General features: G+C 39.3%; 1 protein-coding gene across 4 annotated transcripts; it reads right to left on the bottom strand.

The window, feature by feature from the left end:
* Positions 1-248: 248 nt before the first annotated feature.
* On the bottom strand, positions 249-11,769 carry LOC117458329 (U2 snRNP-associated SURP motif-containing protein). Of its 4 annotated transcripts, none has more exons than XM_034098724.2 (24): positions 11,662-11,769; positions 10,275-10,359; positions 9,680-9,791; positions 9,226-9,326; positions 8,993-9,060; positions 8,800-8,909; positions 8,653-8,717; positions 8,384-8,549; positions 8,084-8,283; positions 7,517-7,560; positions 6,308-6,412; positions 6,162-6,228; positions 5,791-5,960; positions 5,544-5,706; positions 5,371-5,450; positions 5,182-5,269; positions 4,970-5,101; positions 4,379-4,565; positions 4,071-4,151; positions 3,929-3,992; positions 3,671-3,821; positions 2,354-2,464; positions 701-879; positions 249-614 (listed from the first exon to the last, which is right to left on the bottom strand). In XM_034098724.2, the coding sequence occupies exons 2-24, from the start codon at positions 10,350-10,352 to the stop codon at positions 494-496; spliced, it is 2,643 nt and encodes an 880-aa protein (XP_033954615.1). In that variant the 5' UTR covers positions 10,353-10,359; positions 11,662-11,769; the 3' UTR covers positions 249-493. The 4 variants fall into 4 exon arrangements, with proteins under 4 accessions (XP_033954615.1, XP_033954618.1, XP_033954617.1 ...); XM_034098727.2 differs by having other exon boundaries at positions 11,687-11,754; XM_034098726.2 differs by lacking the exon at positions 11,662-11,769 and adding an exon at positions 11,413-11,629.
* Between the last annotated feature and the right edge of the window lie 4,462 nt (positions 11,770-16,231).

Here is a 16,231-nt window from a genome sequence, read left to right as displayed (position 1 = left end):
CTTAATGACGTTTTGATATTATTTTTTATCAATGAAAGCACATGTCATTATTAATGTTACTGTAAATTCAGTGTGTAACATTGCATACTTGCTGCTTTTGTAAACGGAACCAAATAATGCTCTATTCATTTACTCAAGTCCACACAAACTAGAGGAATGCGTGTTGACGAAATGTTTTGACATTAAAAAATGACCAGTTAAAGTAGTTTTGATACCTGGCCCTACAAATCATCTCCTCCACACACATGTTATATCAACATCCGTGATTTATTTAGTGTCAGAACTCTGCAGCAACATTTCAGCTTATCATTTTAAAAACAAACATTAAAACAAAAATATATATAATTAGTTACAGTGTTCAAACTTCATCATACAAAAAAAAGAGTGCAGAGTCTTGCATGGAGAGTGAGTTGGGACCAAAAGAGCGGACATGTTCGTCTGTTTTAAAGAGCACTGTGTAACCCATGGATACCAGCAGGGCAATGGATGAGAGTCAGTGTTTGCTCTTCTTTGCTTTCTTATGGGAGCGATGTGGCGACCGCGACCTGGACTTCCTGGTCTTCCGGTCTGGAGATGGTGATCGGGAACGCTTGGACCATTTGGGAGACCTTGTCCTGTTTAAAAAGAATTGAAAGTTAACAGACTGACAGACGTTATGGATGAATGCATCGGCTCCACAAATAAATCTCTTGGCACTTGCTTTAAAGGAGAGATGCTCCTCGACTTTCGGGCGTGGTCGTCTGGATCTCGACTCCTTCCTCGTCTCCTGACGCCCTCAACACTTCGTTTGCTCCGATCTCTGTCCCTCCTGTCATCCTTCGACCTGTCTTTGGGCTTTGATGTCAGTCTCTCGTTTTTGTCTTCATCTTTTTCAAACTCCTATAGTAGACACGGTGAAACATCCCAATGAAGTCAGATAAAAGGCTTTTATTGTTTTTGTCTGTTAAGATGCAAAATACGACACAACTGGCTTCTAATCAATTACTAATTCAACTAAAACATAGTGCAGGTTCTCCACAAGGGGGAGCTGTTTAGTTTGTGCGACCCATTTAACACATGCTCACCTACACCTACAGAAATGAAAGATATCAGCATTAACACTTACAGGCAGGGTAACAGTTTTTTTGACACGGAAACAAAACTCCTGTGTCAAAAACAATGAATCAAGCAGTGTAACTGAAATACTACAACCACAAAAGTATTTGTATATCAAATACTCACCATGGGTTAACTATAATTCATAACAAAAACTAATCACAAAAAATGTAGAAAATTATTTTGAATTGAGGGAAATGGTGGCCTTATTTAAAAGAAAATATATTTTGAAACATTTTCTAAGAGTTTTAACTGGAAATGTGTGAGCGGAAATGCATGTGTTTTGTAAGTAGTGAGCATTCTTCTGGGAGATGAAACTTTTTGAAGATGTTTGTTGATTAAGTTTTGCTGTTGATCAAAGCCCCAATTTACCCTTTTTCATGAATAATTTTCTGTATTTTTGGGTAAATACCACAGGGTTAGTAATTGAAAATGGGTATCTTGTGGGTAAAATATTCTGAAAATACTCAAAAGAATCGGTTTATAGTAAAAAACAACAACTTGGAAAACACATTAGGACACAAACAGCAGCTGAAGCTAGATGCTCCCTCTCAGTTGGTGCAGATCTAAAATGGCTTGCTACCTGGCTTTGCATTTTCACTTTGGGCGTGTCTGTAACACTGTTTTTTTACCGTGCCAACTGACTAATTTCACAGTCTAATTTTAATGTACTAATAGCAAGCACTTTTGTAAATTTTGCCCCATGCTGTTCCTGATTAAAGAAATGTTTCTATTACACATCAGTCATGGTTTTTATTTGTGCTTAAGAGACTATTAAATGAAGCTCAGCGCAAGTTCTTTCAGGAAGACTCGTTCTCATTCACAATTCTCCCTCACTCACTCGCCCCTTTTCTCAATAAAGCAAAGGCGCAACTTACCCCAGCTAAACCAATCGGCTGCATCTTATTCCCCACAGCCAATCACAGCACACCTGGCAAAACGTTAAAATCTGCTCTTTCTCTCCCCTGACAGCATCGTTCAGGAGAATTGATGCAACCCTCCACCTCCAGTTTTTCAGATCCAAGGCAGGAAAGCCCAGAAGAACCCTCATCACTCCGGATTTTCTATTTTCCCTTAGTATTCACTGCCACCAGTCTAGACCCCGGGGGGTTTCTCTTTCTAGTCGGCTTCTCCTCCCCCTTAATTCATCACAGTATGATGGGGTCTAATCTCCAGAACGCTATTGTGCATACGGCTATACAAATGTTATCAACTACAAACTAAGTCTCTCCAGATTCAACTGAAGAATAGAGTTCACCTTCTGAAGCAGTTTGTTCCTGTAGTGCTCCACCTGCTGCTGTATGCTCATTCCCGACTTCCTCTGCCTCTTTCCACACTCGAGCTCATCTTGGATCTTCATTACCTTCACCTGTGCCAAAACACATCCAATCAGTTCTGTATATTTATTTACTACCATTTCACATATTGTTACACGGTTGAAGATGCTACTGTAGGGAGGCAAACAACTATGGAGTCAAATGCAGACTGTAAAGCTATTGCATATGACAATACAACTATGGTTCGACTTTTTATATTGAATAAGTAATGATAAATAATAATCATAAGAAAGATGACATGCTCATGTTCAGGTTGGTATTTGTATTGTGTGCCTCTACTGTGGCAAAAAGCATAATAGGGCCTCTTTAATAGCGTCTTCTATTCAAAATTAAACATTTCTGACAGGAGATGTTTGTAACATGGCATAAAGCGTGAGCTAGTGCAGTGGTTCCCAACCTTTTTTCCCAAATGACTCCTGTTGGAAGTTGCGCCCAACAGCGGTAATTAAAGTTTCAAAGTGTCAAAATGCTACAACTACTGTCACAAACTAGATGAATGTGAAGTATTTTTGCTAAAGGAGGATGAAAGCGTAATTAAGGAGCACTGTTGGAGTGACTTTGATGGTTATTGGACTCAGGATTAATTAATTTGGTTTCCCGCTGTATGAAGAAATGAAAGGACGGCGCAAGTGGAAACAATTCACAAAGGGATTAAACTGTTTAAAACACATGGTCAAAGTAAGCCGGATTTTGCCGATGTGTTTATGTGGATTCAAAAGTCGTAAATAATCTACAAAATGGAGGAGACCGATCTGATCGGAGCAACTGTGACAAATAATCCAACTGAAAGCGGCATGGACAATGACTGTTTTAAAAATGCGCTTATCCAGACAAGCCCGGTTTGGACACTTTACGCGCAGAAGAAACATTTATATTATATTATTATTATACATTTCAGTCTTTTTATGCCTATAATAGCTACTAACTTGAATTTGTATTCAAATTAATTAATCAATTATATTTGATTGTAATGTAGAGACAAGCCTTTTAGTGACAATCATGTATTGCATTCCAATTATATGTAAAAAAAAAAAAAATCTAAATATGATATTTGGCCTCAAATCATCTGAGGCCTGGCGCCCCCCCTGCGATCTTTTGACCCAACGGTTGGAAACCACTGAGCGAGAGGAAGAATGGGTCTAACCACAGGAAATGATTAAAGAGGACAAATACATTTTTTTTATACAAACGCTAATACTGTATTCCTCTCATGAATGAATTCATGAATGTGGACTTGCCTCCAGCTCTCTCAACCGTTTCCTTTTGCTCTCGGACATTTGAAAACTTTTGAGGGAGCTCTGGAAATATGCATTGTCATATTTGGACGAACCGCCGCCGTCATCACTGCTGTCGCTCTCAGAGTCGTCATCACCATCCTGCGAGTTGGCACTGTCACCAGGAGGGGAGGGAGAATTATTCATTGTTAAACCGGGTTTGTGTAATATGCCTCTCGTAGATGTAGCCAGATGCAACGATGCAAACCACAGGAACCTTACCTTACTTTCACTTCATTCGCACTGGTTTTCTCCACCACCATGTCCCACTTGGACCCAAGCATGACTACGAAAGAAACGAGTAAAGTAAGCAGGATCACAGAGGGCGGGATTGATATGATAAGCATATATTGACCTGTGTTACCTTGGGAAAACGTCCCGGAGTCAACCGTCTTCTCCCATTTCGACAAAGGCACGCCGGAGAGAGGAACACTGCCCTCCTCCACTGAGGAAAAAAAGAGACAGCTGGGTCAGGACAGCCATTTAATGAAGTTGATGACTTTATAATTTCCTGTTGGAAAATCCTGTGCTTGCATCCCACTGCAGCTGCAGACAACAAGCCATGGACTGATCGTGTATTGATCTTAGACACTTGAGAGATCATTGATAACGGGAACAGGAGACGGTGGACTTCTGGTTCAGAGACGTGCTTTTGATTTGTGGTGGACTCACATGGCATGCCATCAATGTCGTCAATGGCAACTCCCAAGGGGACACCGTCAATGTCGTCAACAGGGACCCCGTCCAGAGGGTCCCAGCCTAAGGGGCAGCCGTCGAGGTCATCCACGGGCGCTCTGAGAGGCAAGCCGTCTATGAGCGCGTTGTCCAATGGCGCGCCATCGAGATAAGAGGATACTTCCTGCGAGGAGACAGATAAGTGCACATCAGGCCTGCAACTAACGATTAGACCCCCACACACACACACACACAACAATAGACTATAACACCCCTTGTTGTTAAATACCAACTATGTGCAATATATATATGTATGCCTGGCTGCTAAATCCTCAGAACTGTTACAGGATGTGTATTTTGTATAATGTGTAACTTTTTAATATTATTACTTTAATACTTTTGTGCACGCTTTAGGTAACATTAAGCTGTCTTTGGCTCTTTTCTGCTGTAGCAATGTAAATGTCCCCTCTGTGGGACTAATAAAGGTATTCTGATTACTTTCAGTATAGATTCATCTGCCAATGATTGTTTCGATTAATCACCGAGTGTAGACGATGGGATCAATGAGTAGTTAAATATTCAGCTCACCTCCACCACTGGCTCCATCGTCTCCTCTACAGCTTTGGTGAAGCCCAGAAAGATGTTTTGAAGGTGGATTAGAAATGGCTCGGGGTATATGGTCCAGTCCTCCCATGCTCTAAAACAACACGAGACCTTTTGCTGGGGGGATAGGGAGGACAAGGGTTTTTATGTTGTTCTGGTTTAAGTTGAAATGCGAGGCAAATGAAACACGTGATTACCTTAAACTGCTCTGCCTGCAGCCTGGCCTGTATGTTTTTATGCGCTGCATTAAGGTCTCCAAATATTTGTGTAAGCTTTGTTTCAAAACTGAAAAAAAAACAGAGGCAGAGACACGTTAGACTGTCACATGAAGAAGAAATACAACATAAAACAGGTGTTAAAGCTGATTTAGGGTAAACATCTCTTACTATTTACGATAATATGATGCACCGGGCACTTTGGCACATGAGTTGTGCAAGATGTCTGACACGAGATATAGTCTGGCAATCTGTGGGAATGAGGATGAAGAAAACTGATGTGAGTAACACACTTTACTAACACATTCAGTGACATTTCGATTACACAAGGGAGGCAAACTAGCCTTCTTCTGAGGGGGCGTCTGAAGCAAGGAGAAAGACTGAGTGATGTGTCCCACGACTTCCTCTGCCGAGTCTGCCCTCTGAAGACAGAACTGCATGGTATTGGCGATATCTTCTCTGTTGGGAGTGAGCTCTTTTAGCAAAGTCTCCAACCTCTGCTTGTGCCTGAATCGTAAAGAATAACAAAGGATTACATTCAATCCAACTTAAATCATGTACGTATGGAGATGTCATTATGCCTGCACTTACTCTGCTTTGAGCTGCCCTTTCTTCACCTCTTCCTCAGGGGGAGCTTCCTCCTCTGCCTCGGCACTATCTTCACCGGTCTGAGAGTAGTTGTTCAGGATAGGGGGTCTCCACATGGAGCCCCCCCGAAACATTCGAAAATCTGCGGTCCTCCATTCTGTCGGGGTCTGTCCCTGTGGAGAAGATAAAGGTCAGAAACCTAGAAACTCACATATAAAAACACCCGTCATTTCATTTTCATGGAGTAAAAGCTTGTGTTTCAAATCAGAATAGCTATTTCCCATCAAATGAGATTACCATTTAAATGATTGAACAGTTTGAAGTTCTCCCAGATAAATCTTTTAGAAACAAGGCTAAGGAATACAAAAACATACCTGGAGGATGGAGAATAGTTTCCAGCGATAGTACACATGCTTCTGGCTTTTGTTTTCAAAAAGGAACCTGAGAAAATGAAAAAACAGCAAATTAAGATTATACCCTTTACGATAACATTTTAGACCAAGTGCAGCAAAACACTCACCTGTAGTCTGGATTGTTTTTCTCCTTGTTCATGATAACAGCTTCAAACACAGGTCCTTCACGCACCACAAACTCTATCATCCTGTGAATGAGGAATAATAGATTCCTGTTGGGGAAATAAGAGGGCATCAGACCGGGGTGTGCACTCAGTTAAAACATGAAATCTCCTCTCTACACTCAAACAGTGTCGTTCGATGTCATAGCATTCACTATTTTACAAGACGACAGCCTGTGGGACATTGAGCTGTAGAACATGGTTCATATTGTTCATAGTTATATTTCAAGGTGATGACGCAATCATTTTGACGAGACATCTAGAGGACTACAAAAAAATATGAGACATATGAGAGTCACAGTCAACATTTTAATATTGGCCATTTTACCTTGATTTTTGAGAGGATTCCTACAAAATCACATTGCAATTTTGTGGCCATTTTTTATATTCAGTATGTAATAAAACTGTCTCAACTTCAAAATGCATACACGGTTGCCGTTTAGTTGGACGTAGGATATTTTCTTGAGATGCAAGGGTCTCAAAATGTATACTTGACAATTGAGAATCAGGGTGAAAACATTCCTGGCTGCAGTTATGAAAAAAAAAGCTACTGTGTTGGTGCTTTAAGCCTGAGAGTATGTTCATGCAGTGTTACCTGATTATTTGTAACATTGCAATTAAGTCTTCTTATTATTATTCAGTACTATACACAGTATCTTAAATCAGAACTTTGTTTTATTTATGGCACTAGCATGAATCTGCATTGTGAGTTAACATTACATCTATCTGCCTTCTAGCTGTATCCGTCTGCAGTGTCTCAGCCTACCAATGGGAAAGCCAGGGATCAAAGTTGTTCGCTAAAAGACATCAACACTATGACTGGAACAACATGAATAATCTGAGGTAATTGAGCACTAGACTAAAAGAGAAAATTAAGTGGCTATAAAAACATACTAAGTGCATTTACTGTAGGTAAATCGGAGGCCATGGGGACCTTTGGCTTCAACAACAAAAGCCCTCAAGTCTTTAGTTGCGGATTACAAAATGTCCACTGATGTTTTGCTATGCAACACGACCTTGGGTCGTTAACCATGTTCTATCGTGAGATTTTTTGTACAGCTCTTAGGACTGGAACTTCCTTCCTGACACAATCTGTAAGGGTCCTGTAACACTGTTAGAACAGCTGATCGGTCGTAGAAAGAAGAGTGTCTGTACCTTTCTGTCGGGATAACCACTTTGACTACGGCTTCGGACAGAGTCTGTTTGTGAAGTCAAACGGTGAAAATATTAAAAAAGTGAGTACTCGTACAGATGAAACACTGCAGGATACATACAGCATAGAAAACGACGATAGCATTCATAGTCGGTGAAATGTCTGTGAAAATGTAAGCTGATTTATCTCACAGTCAAACAGAATAATTTGAATTAGGGCTTTTCGATACACCTGCATCGTGTGATATGGCACTTCTCGGACAGTGTGATTAACTAGATGAATAAACAAACATGCAACATAAAAATTGTTCCCAACTTTTAATAATTAATGATGAGAAATTACAGATTAGTTTCCAAGACATTGAGAAATGACACTGAATGATAAAGCAGGGCAGTTGTAAAAGCTTGTATTTTAATGTAGTATTAAAGATGGAGTCTGTGATTCTAATCAATTAGCTTAGTGACATTTACAAGAAAAATGACTTAAATATGAGCGCCTGTACTGCTTAGTGAAACACACATTACTGAAATAAAACATGCAGACACCCGGGAGAACAAAGAGATGTTTACCTTGTCCATCTCTCCTTTGGACATGCCCAGCGGCTTGGTGAAGTCGTTGCGGAAGCGGTCCCTCGGCTGAGCGTTGAAAGGCAGACCAGATGGGGGGGGTGGCGTGGCCCTCACCCCCACCGGTGTGTAGAGAGGCTGAGGTGGAATACGAGCTGGTTTACCCCATCCCAGCTTCATTTCAAACCCCATAATGACTTTACCTACAAATCAAAACATAATCAGTAGGAGTGGAACAGGACAGCATGATAAAAGCTACAGGGGAAAGGTTATTATCTGCCTGTAAATCAAACCTATTTTTACCATCGAGTGAAGCCAAGGCTCTCTCTGCATCTTTGCGGGTCATGTAAGCCACGAAGGCTCTGTTGGAGGTCCTGCAGCGCTCCTCGTCTGTTCGGGGCCACATTATCTTCACACTGGCCAGAGGACCATACTTACCGAACTCTTTGCAGAGAATTTCCTCGTTCATCTGAAAGAACAGAACAATGTAATGGTGAGAAAAGTAAATGTATCAATGCAGAGCCAATCAAAGTCAGTGTCCAGTCCAATGTCCAGTCAAAGACATGTTTTACCTTTGGGCTAATGCAGCCGATGTAGAGGTTAGTGGTGGTTGGCACTGTTAGGTCATCATATAATACTGTAGGGAAAAAGCTGAGGTTAGCATGTTTTAGGTCATTTTTTCCACTTATAAAACTCTTGTATTTTAAGAGGGCTCTTACCCGATCGTCCAGATAATAGTATATCCAGATTTCCTCCACATCCTCCTCCTCCCCCCCCATCAGGGTCATTGGTCTTCTTTTTATGTCTCTCCTCACGCTCTTCTTGGATTCTGCATTTTTTCAGATGTCACAATAAGTTTAGGTAGGCCAAAAATGTATCAACTTATCGGAAAAAACGTTGAAAAAGACTTACAGTTTAAGCTCTTCTTTGAAGAGTTCAAGATTACTCTTCTTCTTTTCGTCTGACTTTCTTTTTTGTGTCTGTTAATCAAAAAAGGGAGCCATTGTGATTATCATATCACAACTGGCTGCTTGTACAATTGCACTTAAAAGTTTGAGGTGTTGAGATAATGTCAAAAGTAAGTTTACATCCATACTTAATTCAGTAAATGATTCTATAACATGAACATCAATGCAACAACTTACAGCCTTTTTGCTCTCAGCAGATGATACATGCTGGGGAAAGGGGACAAAATTCGAAGCAGGTCGATAAAGCTCACTTTTCTTGACCTCGGTTGCCTTCTCCTCTGCAAAAATAAAACAAAGCAATCTCCAACAAGCCGTTTAGAACAGATAGTGAATACACATTCTATACAGAGATGCTGTATGAGAAACCAATGTGAGTTTGGAAAATTGCACAGTATAAATCTATTTTAGTATTCCTCAACAACGGAATTATGATCAGTAGAAATGGCCATGACATGGTGGGACCTTTAAACTAAAAGTGATAGTGGACTACTGACTACAGGTCGCCAACGTAGATTTAACCTTTCAAAAAAAGATATGGGCCCTGAAAAAGTCAGCATGATATTCTTTAATTGCTACTTTCAGGTATCTTAATGCTAGATCGAATAGTCAGGAACTCCTACTGTGTGCTAACCTTTAGTTGCATTCACGATTCCCCCATGGACAAACGTTTTCCCTCCACCTTTCTTGGTGTTTTCAAACGAAGCCAAGAATTCTTCAAAAACCTCTGCTGCTTTTTCTTCCTCCTGGAAATGTTACATACACAAAACATCATTTCCGTCCAATGGTTCACAGTTTATCAAGTTAAATATGAAATAATCGTTGAATACAATGTCTTTTTACAGGCAATATGTGTATCCTCAAAATACGAAATAGGGCTAATTAGTTTGATTAATATGCAACATAATGTGGATAAGTGCAATATTTCATTATACGTTGTCCTGGCCGGCAATTTGTATTGTGCGGATGACATTATTCCTTGCTTGGTCAAATGTTCACAAAAAAATCAAACCATATTTATTTTTGATTTATTTTCCAATGAAAAAAGGATGATTCCCTCTTATTATATCGCAACTGCAATCCTATCACATTTGTAATATCAAAAATAATCGCAATTTTTACAATTTTTTCCCAGATCGTTTAGCCCTGCTACGAAATGCTGTTCTCTAAATTCACAAAGCTCTATGCCTAAATCAGATCCAAAATCACAAGATCCCGATCGTCTTTACCTTTTTCTTGAGCTCCTTTTGTTCTTTCTTTGAGAGTGTTTTGATCGGAGTGATCGGTTTTCCCTTTCTATCAGCCATGCTTACCCTGGAAAAAATAACAATATGAAGAACAAATGAATACAATCATTAAGTAATTCATTGATAAAATTTCAAAAATGACTAACAACTGCTGACACACTTACAAATCTCTATTAGATCTCTGACAAAATCCCCTTACCTATTTGTATTAACAGCCTGGCTTTTGGTAGTTAGAAGTAGGGCTTTAATTCATTGAAATGACTCTAATCCTGTTATCTTTATCCTTGTCTCAAAGATGAATGACATCCTCTATGATTATGTGCACAAACAAACTGTTCATCACTTTCAGGGAGAGTCCGGCAGTGGCTCAGTCAGTAGGGGATTGGACTGTGAGCTGTAGGGTTGCCGGTTCAAGTCCCCGACCAGACCTAAAAATGGAGTGTGGACTGCTACTTGGAGAGGTCCCAGTTCACCTCCTGCCCTGCTGTGGTGCTCTTGGGCAAGGCACCGGACATCCCCCTTCCCCCCCATTGCTCCCCGGCCGCTGTGCAATAGCTGCTCCTAGTACTAGACTCCTGGTACTAGGATGGGTTAAAAGCTGAGAACACATGTGTGTGCTCTGCACGTGTGACCATTAAAGAGGGTTTCATCCCTCCCAATATTATTAAACAGCGTTTTGTTTACTTATGTGTATCATGATGTATTTATGGTCAGATAAAAGATACAAGTCATGTGTAAGGAAAATAAGCAAGAGTTACCAAAACTACAACTTCACACATTTGAACACAAAGCTATATCTAGCAGTATGCAGACCACATGCACACTGCAAGCTGTATAACATATCACAACACTTTCACAACAAGTGAGCTGCAAGCAAGCACATTGAATTCAGTATATACATACAGCTACCTGGTTCAACGTGATAACACCATTCAACAAATGCTCGAGATGTCCTCTCATGCAGAGGTAAAGCACACGTTGTTTTTGGTCGGTTTTTAGCACAAACGGTGTTTAAAAGGCCTGGACTGACTATGAGCTATCACTTTGCTAACGTTAGCTACACCACTGTTTAGCTTAGCTCACTGTCTCTGGACTCAAGTGACATGATAAGCTAACTCACCGTTAACCTTTGCATGCTGAATACAGGTTATGTATCTTCGTCGACAATTATCCTGATAATATCACGACCCATACAGATACATCTTTATCTTAACATCTGCTAACTGTGGATGTCGTGCAGCTTCTCTGAGCTAACGCTTGCTAACATAACTCAGTCTAATACTGTCTTCTGTTACGCCACAAAGCACCGACTCTCCGTACACATTGCATGCACATAGCTTAATATAGCTTAGCTAAAACAGTAACTTACAATGTGTGTCATGCTATTGCTTCACCATTTTTGGCTTGCGACGACTATTTCTATCACAACATGAAGCAGTGGAGAGACATCCGGCTGGAGCTGAGTGAGGAGGACGCTGCTCGGTACTGCACGGTAATAATAAATTGAGTCTGTCTGCTACATATTCATGACCAGGACTTTCTCTCATTATCATACACTACTGTAGTCAAAACAGGTGGAAGAAGTATTCAGATCTTGTACTTAAGTAAAAGTAAAAGTACCAGAGTGTATAAATACTCTGTTACAAGTAAGCGTGCTGCATTGCAAATTCTACTCAAGTAAAAGTTGAAAAGTATTAGCATCAAAATATACTTTTAGTACCAAAATTAAAAGTGCAAATTAGCCAATTTTAGAATTATATATTATATATTTTGATTATAATTATTAATGCATAATGCATCAAAGCTTAAGATGTAGGGGAGAGTGGGTAAGTTGAGCCATTTTTTTTAGTTATGCTGTCCTCTAAGCAAGGAGCTTGACACATAGTCAAATGAAAGCACACACCTATAATTCAGGATGTCTCATATCAATGGCAATGATAGGAATTCATATTTGATCAAGGGCAGTGAAAATATTACTTCTTAAAAAAAAGTGGTCTTGTGGCTCAACTTGCTCCGGGTTAGGGGTAAATTGAACCACTGTTCAAACCTGGAAATACCTACAACAAATCTTAAAGGTAACTTTAAACAATAAATAACAAACCAAATAGAAGTTTAGTTTTGATTTCGATTGATTTTTTTTTAACACGTTAAAAGGAAAAGTAATCATACAAATGGTGATACAATTTCATACATCTTACCCAGGGCCGGCCCTGACCAATTTGCTGCCCTAGGCAAGATTTTAGCTGGCCAGACCCGATGCATGGCCGATTCAACATGTTGAATCGGCCATGCATCGGGTCTGGCAGTCCAAATAAGGCGTGTCACGGTCGACGGTGCGGGACACACCAACCTGACTACGGCGCCGCGAATGCCCGACAGCCTCTGACGGCCTCTGACTCCCAAAATCGGGTTGGTGTGTCAGGGCCTTTACACTTACTATGACTCGCGCATGCATGGTTGTGGCATCACCACCAACACAGAAAGATATGGACACAAGATGTGTGCAACTGTATTTAGTTTCCTATCCATTTGAAGATGATTTAAGTGGGGGGGACCTCACCTTCTCTAGGGGGGTCCGGGGGCATGCACCCCCGGGAAGACTTTTTTTTTTTAATATTGAAGTTAAAAGCATCAATCTGGTGCACTTTGAGAGCAACATTAGGAGCTCTATGGATACATCTCTCAACAACACCCATATGAAACAGAACTGTAAGTAGATTTTCTTTTTCTTTATGGATACTTTACAAATCACAACTTTTTTGTACTGTCATATATTATTTTATAACTGTTTTTCACCTATTCTCTTATTTTTTTATAACTATAATGATCATATAAAGGTGTGCCTTTACCTCACTGAGCTGAGGTTATCAGAGCCTCTCAGTCTTTCAGGAGAGAGCTCTCTAAAGCTCCCCCCCCCGCGGCCGCTTAATAAAAGCACACAGAAGCTGTGTACGTTTTTTGGGAGTTTGATTTATTTTAAATGAACACAAATATAAAATTAAAACCTCTAATTGCACACTACCATTATTTCAAAAAATAAATAACGATTTCACATAAACCTCTGGTTTTTACTGGGGCTGGGGCAGTTCAACTTGATTTTGGGGGGGGGTGTGCCATAGTTTATGGGCACTGTACGCAATATAGGCGTAGTTATGTTAGTATAAGATAATAAGATGTACTTTGTTGATCCAAAATCGGGATATTGTGTTGTTATGAAAAAAAAAAAAATAATCTTTTTAATTTCTAACTTTTTTTTTCTTTTTCTCCCCAATTTGTGGCGCACCCTATGGGTTGATGCGCCCTTAGCATTCGCCTATACTGCCTATGCCGAGGGCCGGCCCTGATCTTACCAATCAAACACAGGGTAAATCCAACTTTAAATGTAGCCTACAATGAGCTCTTATTATCAACTTGGCCTACTTTCATTCATTTCTCCATTGAAAACTGGCTCAACTTACCCCATGGTTCACTTTACCCCATAGCCACCATTTTAGAAAAAATAGCCTAGCATTAAAATTCAGAGTCATCTTTAGCTTAATGATATAGCTGACATCTAGAAAATGTACTTTGACAAGCAAAAAACGTTTTTTTGTAAACATGTTTACTTACCAGACCACAATAAGCATCTCTCTTTCACAGGCAATGAGAAATGGGAGGAGCTTGCATAATTTCTGGTCACGTGATTACAACTATAAGGCGTAGCCTGGTTACAGGGGGTGGTAACATGTACCCACTGGCTCAATTTACCCCCTTCTCCCCTCAGTCTTATTTAACGGTTGGATACAATGCAAACCATTAATAAAACAATTCAAATCATTAATCAAAATTTGAAAAGTTACAAAAGGTATTGAATACATTTAGTGGAGTAGGAGTACACCATGTACCTCATTGTAGTGGGGCAGAAGTACAAAGTAGCACAACATTTAAATACTCAAGTCACTCAAAATTGTACTTAAGTACAGTACTTCAATAAATGTACTTAATTACTTTACACCACTGTTCATGACAAAGACTTTCTCTTATTATCATAGACATTTGTCTTTCTTAGGTGATGTATTGTAGTCGAATCATTCCTGTGCTCACTTTAACAAGTTATGCTTCTTTAAATTCCCATGATGTCAATAGCCTCTTTTCTTATGACATTAAGGAGCCAATCACATTTACTCTAGTGCAATTTTGATGTAATTGAGTATTTCCATGATATGGTTCTTTGTACTTCTATTTCACTTTTTATTCCACCTCTATTTATTTCATAACTTAAGTTACTTTCAAAAAATGGATTATTGATACAAATCATACATAAACTAATAGACTGTGATGTATTATTATGAAGGACATTCCCTGTTAGTAGGTTTCTCAAATAAGCTACTTTTGTATTAATTGCAACACTAAAGTGATGAACACATAATTGAATCAACATTATAATACATAACTTTATTTTGATGCTATGCTATTTTAACAAAAAGTAAGATTTTGAATGGACTTGGCACTCTTGAATTGTATACAGGAACAACAAATTATTATATGGCTGACCAGTCAACCGGAGAGTCACTTACAGGCAGGGATTTTGTGATTTTTTTTTCTGTTCTAAAATTGTTTGGGCCCCTGTCAGTCACGGGCCCTAAGAATCGTCCTAACTTTTCACCCCCTTACGCTCCCCTGCTTATAGGACATTTGGTGGTGGCCATTGCTGTGGAGAAACCTCTGGAGTTGGGCCGGATTTCTTCCAGATCTTCACAACACTGGGTCAATATCACTATAAAGTAACTTTGGTGTCCCCATCAGAATCACTCAGTTATCATGAAAATGTAGCAGAATAATGAAACTCTGAGGTCTTATTATAAAAGGCCAAACATTTACACACATATCAGTACAATGATAAGTCTCTTGAAATGTGTTTCCTTCATTTTATACCTTATTTTTTCATTGGATGTACTTGATTTTGGCATGTCCCATAACTACAGTGTGTGTGTAATAAGTGGTTAAATTATACTACATTAAAAAAAAAAATGATATGGTTTTATTGTCCACAACGAGTTATTTGATAAAACCAGTCATTTTGATCATGTATATTCTATTTTCATAATAATATTGAAAATGTTTCATGTGTCCCTGACATTTGCTGTCCACCCTGTCCCTGTCATTAAGGGGTAACTGCCCCATAAAAAACCCTCTGATGTTTTCAGTGACATTACTACCACCATGTCTTTCCTCAATGGAGGCTGAGACATTGGCTAGTGGCAAAGTAAGTTTTTAAACTTATATTTCGAAATTGTAATCATATTATGTGTGTAGTTGGATGTTGTCAAGCTTAACATGTCCACTCTGTCATAGTGAAATGTCAATTAATATAAAAACCTTTCAGAAATTTGAAATATATTTATAAACAGTACACAGTCACCTTGCTAACTGAATCATGTTGCTAACTGAAGGTCCACCATGTGCTCATTAAATGCTAATATTAGCCAAAAATGTCCACCCTGTCATTGTCCACCCTGTCAGGTTAAATTATGGCAAACTATTTGTACCTTGTCCACCCTGTCAGCAATACTTCCCATGACAGGGTGGACATGGTACAAATAGTTTGCCATAATTTCATTATTATCCAAATACTTTTTCCATTAACTGAAATATATTCGAGAAAGGGATATAGCTTTCTGAAAATGTACATTTTATAATCACTATGTAATTACAATGTATTTACTCTTTGAATGTTGTCCATGACAGGGTGGATACATTTTGCTGTTTGCATGTACTTGCAGTTAATTTATAAAAAGTGTGAGAGCTTGACCAACATCCATTTCTAACAGCATAACGTATACTTAATACAATGAATATGAAGTTTAATGGAAAATCTCAGATTTTTTTTTGGAAATGGGGAAGTCTCAAATGCTCCGTATGGTGATATTGACTCCACTATGTTAACACTTATTTAACTT

This window comes from Pseudochaenichthys georgianus, chromosome 14, assembly GCF_902827115.2.
Source record: "Pseudochaenichthys georgianus chromosome 14, fPseGeo1.2, whole genome shotgun sequence".
Taxonomy (NCBI): Eukaryota; Metazoa; Chordata; class Actinopteri; order Perciformes; family Channichthyidae; genus Pseudochaenichthys; species Pseudochaenichthys georgianus.
The sequence above is the reverse complement of the archived record's forward strand: the minus strand, read 5'-3'. Positions and strand labels throughout refer to the sequence as shown.